Source organism: Stomoxys calcitrans, chromosome 5 (assembly GCF_963082655.1).
Source record: "Stomoxys calcitrans chromosome 5, idStoCalc2.1, whole genome shotgun sequence".
NCBI lineage: Eukaryota > Metazoa > Arthropoda > Insecta > Diptera > Muscidae > Stomoxys > Stomoxys calcitrans.
This window is the reverse complement of record NC_081556.1, coordinates 150,627,446-150,634,000: the sequence shown is the minus strand read 5'-3', so window position 1 is coordinate 150,634,000 and position 6,555 is coordinate 150,627,446. Positions and strand designations below refer to the sequence as shown.

The window sequence follows — 6,555 nt, the reverse complement described above, 5'->3', positions numbered from 1 at the left end:
TCTGCGCTGCGGTGGCCTTAAAACATTAATATTGTAAAATATTTTTTAAAAAATTTTTTTAATTTTTTTTTTTTGAGATTCCATTGCAAGTTATAATACGGCTTTAGATCATTGTTTAATGCTTTCTATTCAAAGAATAGTATAGCCATAAAATTTAAATGTCAACAAAAGTGTGTGGTTGCTAGAAGCATTTGACTGGTTATCCCGTTTCTCGATATCAATTTTGACCAAGGAATACCATCAACGGGCGATGTCAAATTTTTTAAAATTATTTTTTTTTAATATTTTTTTAAATAATTTTTGTAACTATTTTTTTTAAACTAAAATTAAATGTTTTTATATATGAATTGTATTAAAAAAAAATTTTAAGATAAATTTATTTTTCAAAAATTATTTAAGAAATATTACCAATTAAAAAAAAAATTCTGAAATAAATGAATTAAAAAACCAATTTGTATAAATAATAAAATTTTTTAAATTAAAAAAAAAAAGTTAAAAAAAATTTAAAAAAAAAATATTTTTTTAAAATTTAATTTAATGTTTTTTAATTTTAATTAAATTAATATTTTAAGTATTTAAAAATTTTATTTTTTAAAATAAAGTTTTATTTTTATAAAACAGATTATTTTTTTTTAAATTTTTTTTTTATTTTTATTTTTTTTTAGTTTTTTTATTTTAATTTTTTATTTAATTTTTTTTTTAATTAAATTTTTTTTTTTTTTCAAATTTAATTTTTTTTTCAAAGTGTCCGCCTGTTGAATTCTATTTTATTATTTTTTGTTTTATTTTATTTGTAAACCTTTTTTGATTTTGTTAAAATTATTTTTAATTGATTTATTTTGTTTTAAAAACTCAAATACTTTACTAAATAAATTTATAATTGATAACTATTATAAATTTTTCCATATTTTTTAATGAACTGAATAAATAACGTGTTAATTTTTCATTTATTTATTTGTTCCTTATTTAATTTAATTGGATAATTCTTTGTACAAATGTCATTTAAAAATTAATTTTTGTTTTATTTGTTATCGATTTTTCCATCTTTTTTTTTTTTAATTTTCACTTTAATCATTTTTTCAACTTTTTTATATTTTTTTCGAATACATTTGTATTGTTTATTTTTAATTTTTTTTATTTTAATTTTATTATTATTGTAATCTTTTTTATATGAATTTTTTTAAATATTTCAATTTTTTGTATTTTAATTTTTTTTAAGATTTATTTTTGTTACTTTATTTTTTTTTTTATTACTTAAATTTTTTTATATATTTAATTTTTGGTTATTTTTTAGAATTTTTTTAAGTTTTTTATATTTTTAATTTTTTTTATATATTTTTAATTTCTTTTATTTTTTAATTTAATTTTGATTGGTGTTGTACCTAAAGATTTCTTAATATCAATTTATAATTATTTTTAAATGTTCTTAACCTTTCTTTTTATTCATTCATTTCATTTTTTCACTTCATCTCACTGGAGTTTATATTACTTTTTATAATTTCTCTTTAAACTCTTTTCTGATAATAAAAAGCTATGGTGGTTTGTGTCTTTGTTTAAAGTACTTGGGAATATAAAGTAAACTTACGTTTGCATTTTGCTGGCGCCTATAAAAACTGACGGTATGTACCAGAGTAACTACATTTTCGTTCTCTTTGTTTATGCTCAGTTCAGATTTCACCGGATGCATGTACGATGTACCAGATGAAGATGTTTCTTTTTTCGTAGTGGTGGTGGTTGTAGTGGTGGTTTCTTCAGTAATCTCTTCCTGTATGGTTTGACAATGGCTTTGCCGATTTGGGGTATTGGCTTTGCGAAAACTGAAGCTATTGGAAGCAGTAGTGCCTTTGCTCTGAAAAATAAAAACTTAATTCAGAAATTTTCAAATGGTTTACACTACTTACTCCTCTTGATAAGCGGCTATCGTCTGCATCGTTATCATCATCATCATCCTCATCGGGGGTATTATCATCATCGCCATCGTCTTCTTCATTATCCTCTAAGGCTTCATCCAAATAATCATCCATACCATCCATGCCCGAGGCCTCGGATGAATTAAGCGAAGAATCTCTATTTGTATCCTCAAAATATTGATTCTTCTCAGCATATCTTACTTCCTACGCACACACATAAGCGAAAGGACACAGGGTTAGTTTACACCAAGAACTCATGCTGTGCTTTAAAATTGCACCGCTCAACTCACCTTGATATTTGTCAATTGTTGTTTGTCATTCTTTTGCACAACTTGCATTATTTCACGTCCTAAACTACCATTGCATATACCAACACTGCTGTCTTCGGTTTCAGTTTCCATATAGCTATAAAGTTGGAAGGATGAAGGATGGATGGACAATTGAACATGGGAAGAAAGGGAAAAGAAACAAACCAATCAGTAACAATAGATTAAAGCCAACACTTTCAAGTACATCACACAATCAAAACAAGTATTTTTTTATTGTAAACAAAACTGTTTTTTTTTTCTAACTCTAGCAATAAATAAATAAATAAATGTCTATGTCGCTTAGTTTAGTCTATTCTAATTCTAATTTGGTATACGTAGTATAAAACTATGTTTTTTGGCCTTTGTGGATATGATAATGAAAGTGTGTGTGAGAGTGTATGTGTTAATCGAGGCATAAGCAGAATAATAGACATGAATAGAACCTATCTTCGCACCTGTCTTCATTTTCATCGTCCTGTTCAAGGTTAGCTACAGCATGACCTCCTCGCAAGGGCTGTAGCGAAGCCTTCATTTCATCAGCAGTGCTGAGCACCGAAACAGTGGCAGCATTACAATAACTCATCTCATTATCGGAGCATGATTCGTTTGATTCCAAATCGGAGAGGGCGGGATACAAGCGTTTGGTACGTGCCCTCTTGGTGACATCCTCATCAATAGTATCCCCAGCTGCCAGAAAAAAAAGAAGTAGAGAAAGAATGAAAGACGTTAGAATAACGGACCTAAACCAATTCTCCTTTGGTAAAAAAAAGAGTTAATGAAAATGCCTTACCATTCACCACTGACTTTATACATCTTTTGAAGTTAATGTTAAGTTTCCGCTTTTTGAAACAATTTTTACTTACTCGTTGTTTACTTTTTGCTCATAGACAAACTGATTAAAATATTATTTAATTTACTACACTATTCAACTTACGTGATCTTCTCTTAGTGGTTTGACTATGAACTGCTCCAGCTGGTGGCAATGGCGGAGGTGGTGGTGGGTGCGTTTGAGGTCTTTGCGGCGATGCTGAACTTCTGGAAGTTCTTTGAGCTACTGTGGTAAACTGCGATTGTTGTGGCACTTCGTGTGACTTCTGATCCTTATCGGTGGCATGCTGATGTTTTTGTTGATTTTGGGCAAACTGCTTCTGTTTATTAAAACGATTGGCCAGCAATTGCATTTCTTCCTCACGTTGTTTGCGTATGTCTTCTTTAATTTTATTTTCCGAAGAAGCAGCTCCGAAGATGGCAGCCACTTTGTCCCGTAGTTTGTTGTCCGTTTTTGACTTGACCATAATAGGCGGAGGATTTGAAGTTGAAGCACTAATTACATTGCATGATGAGTGTGCTAATAAATGGTGGAAGATAAAGTAATCAAGGGGATTAATAAAAACAGATGGTAGGAATATAATAAAAGTAAGCTGCTGCAGTGTTAGGAAATCTTTCCGCTACCTACTAATATTCATTATATGTTAATAGACGACATTTTTTGGGAAATAACAATATGTTAGCCATTAATTTTAAGCTGGAAAAACAGGTAAAAACTTCCTAAACGAATGGGAAATTTTCTACACCTTTGTATTAATTTTTCATAATGCTTACCCTTAGCATGATCCTCTTTTTTATGATGGGAATCTTGTAGGATTTTACTAATCGGTGGTGCCATACCAAATGCTGCTTTTGGCACCAGAGCTTCACCTTTGTTCTTCTCGAATAATTTCATGCGCTCTTTAAGGCTTAGCTCAGTAGGGTCTTTCTGAGGTTTCTGTTGTTGTTGTTGTTGATTAGCCTGAACTTGGGCCTCAAAAACGGCTGCACGTCCTGATACCATGCCTGCTTTCACCACTGGCACTTTCTTGTCTATTGGTTGTGTGGATGTATTCTTCTCTAGAGAATTTGTTCCAAGGGCATTGAATTTATTTGTATCCAATTTTCCTACCACACGCTTTTCCTCTTTATTGTTGTCTGGATGTTTAGATGAAGCAGCAACCTCTTGACCTGCTTCCTGGTCTTGCTTAAAATCATATGAAACTTTTACAGTGGATGAGTCTCTGCGTTGAAATCCTTGAGCCTCCAAAGAACTCAAAACAGTGGGATCCCATTTTAACTGTTTGGTCTTCTGATCTTTCTCGGGTAATTTAGGCGATTTAAGAGCTATTTGGGGCTTGGGTGATTTAGGTGCTGTTTGTATCTGAGGAGGTTGTGGTGCTTGCTCTTTTACATGCCTTTTTGGGGACTTCGAGGCCACATGACTTTTGGGAGATTTTGGATTGTGCATTTGAGGAGGTTGTGGTGCTTGTTCTTTTACATGTCCATGGTCTGTTCTTGTACGCCCTCTACTGGGCAAGTCAGGTTTTGGTGGCGGCACAGCTTTTGCAACCTCTGTCACTGTTGTTGGACCATGATGTGTGATGTCATCTTCCCATTGGTTAATGGTGTTTGCTAAGGCAGCCAATTTACCCAACCTCTGCTTGGGTTTACGCATATGTCCGTCGAAATCAGTTTCATCCTTATTGTCAGCATGAAAATGGGCCTCGGTGCGATGTATGGGTGACGATAGATCATCCTTATCTGAATACAAAGCACCCAAGCGTTGCAATTGGCTGCGTGAAGTATCCCGTATCTTAGCAGCACACGAAGGTGCTTGAGTTATGCTACGTTGTGTGCCTTCAGCAGCAATGTGACCAATTCTGGCCATATGTTTTTGATATTCCTCGTCGTCGGTTATTTCTTGTTCTTCGACTTGGACTTGAACCTGGAATGATAGAAAAGAAAATTAACAAACAAAATTTTAGCAAATGATACAAGTTTGTAAGGCAAGTATTTGCCTTTAAAAATAACTGTTCAAATTAAATAATCTCTCTAAGATAGGGCAGAAGTTTATTTCTTAAGTTCATAATAGAACAAGAAGTTTGAAACTTGGAAAAGGCCACATTTGGACTATAACATTTTATGGGTATTTGTTGCCGATTTTGTCATCTGCAAAGTTCAGGGCGGAACATGACATTATAAAACCATTTAAGCTTTAGCCTAGGCTTCGCCAAAAAACAATCTTCTAACCAACCCTTCTTATATATGAACTCAATTGTCAAGCCATATTACTACCCTATTTTTTTTTTCTTTAAATTTTCTCTCGTTTCTTCTTCTTACCTCTACATTTTTGTCGGTCATGATGTTGATTTCAATGCCCAAATCCATATTCTCCTTATCCACTGCTGAAAATTGTCTCAAAACCTTTCGGGGAGAATGTCCGCCACCATTGTCACCAGTGCCGGAGCCACTTTTATAAGCTCCCACAGTATCCATTGGACTTTTCTCGATTACTTGCAATAATTTATTTACATTCCCACCGCCACTGCTGCTTGTATGCAAGGGCAGCTGTTGTTTTTGTTGCTGCTGTGTAGCTAACGCCATTGTTGTTGCACAAGCGCCGCTGCCGCCGATACTATTGCTGCCTGTACTCATATTTGAAGCCATAGACGAAGACGATGTATTGGCATCACCGCAAGGAAATTTACTTGCATCCGTACTTGAGATTCCTAATGCGCGACTGCGTTGTTCTGCCTTTTCAAGCATGCGCTATAATAATGTGGTAAAATTTATTTAAAACACTATTTATGAGGCCGAAAAGCGCAGCTTATGCATTGTTATACCTGCGTGAATGGATCCATTTTTCATTTGGTTAGGATTATTATTGCCAATTCCAGGTATTTGTTTTCCTTTTTTTACGAATCACTAATACACAATTAGACACTGTTTCACAAAGACTATAGCCTGTCACATACAATAAAACACAAACTTCAAATCTCACTTATTCCTTTGCCGACCGCGTTCAAAATGTAGAAATGTTGCGGTTGAACAATTTTCAAATTAAAAGGCTGGGGTGGGTACTCTATAGCGGTTACTGGGTAGCCACTATGTATTGTAACAGGGTTGTATTGCCGAAGAGAACTTTAATATCTAATTATGGACCGTTAACACTTAAAAATTTTGAGTATGAATATGCAAGCCGCGAGGGACAAAAATGGGATAAAAAAAACTTAAAATGCGTTTATAACACTAATTAAAACTTATCTTAATGTCTTTTCTGTTTTTTCTTTTATTGACGGCCCACGTTCGTAATTCCGAATTTAATGACCAATGTCAAGTGAGCAGATTGCACAAAGGGATATGAGATATTTAAGCTATTTAAACCTGTTCTAAGGGCTCAATCATGTGTTTCCCTTCATAATATCAGCTGACAACAGTCATAATTCCGTATTTAATGACGATGTAAAGGCATAAAGAGAATGAGCACATTGAAAATGCAACTCTACAAACAAATGTTAAAAAATGAA

General features: G+C 32.9%; 1 protein-coding gene across 1 annotated transcript in view; it reads right to left on the bottom strand.

The window, feature by feature from the left end:
- The window catches only part of LOC106081461 (anillin), a 9,839-nt gene extending 3,776 nt beyond the window's left edge, over positions 1-6,063 (bottom strand). Inside the window, exons 1-8 of the mRNA XM_013243430.2 lie at positions 5,872-6,063; positions 5,369-5,797; positions 3,821-4,973; positions 3,153-3,566; positions 2,674-2,905; positions 2,201-2,315; positions 1,902-2,114; positions 1,586-1,849 (exon numbers count right to left, since the gene is read on the bottom strand). Coding sequence (XP_013098884.2) covers positions 1,586-1,849; positions 1,902-2,114; positions 2,201-2,315; positions 2,674-2,905; positions 3,153-3,566; positions 3,821-4,973; positions 5,369-5,797; positions 5,872-5,889 — 2,838 coding nt within the window. The 5' untranslated portion in view covers positions 5,890-6,063. The remainder of the gene's footprint in view (positions 1-1,585; positions 1,850-1,901; positions 2,115-2,200; positions 2,316-2,673; positions 2,906-3,152; positions 3,567-3,820; positions 4,974-5,368; positions 5,798-5,871) is intronic.
- Positions 6,064-6,555: the final 492 nt, after the last annotated feature.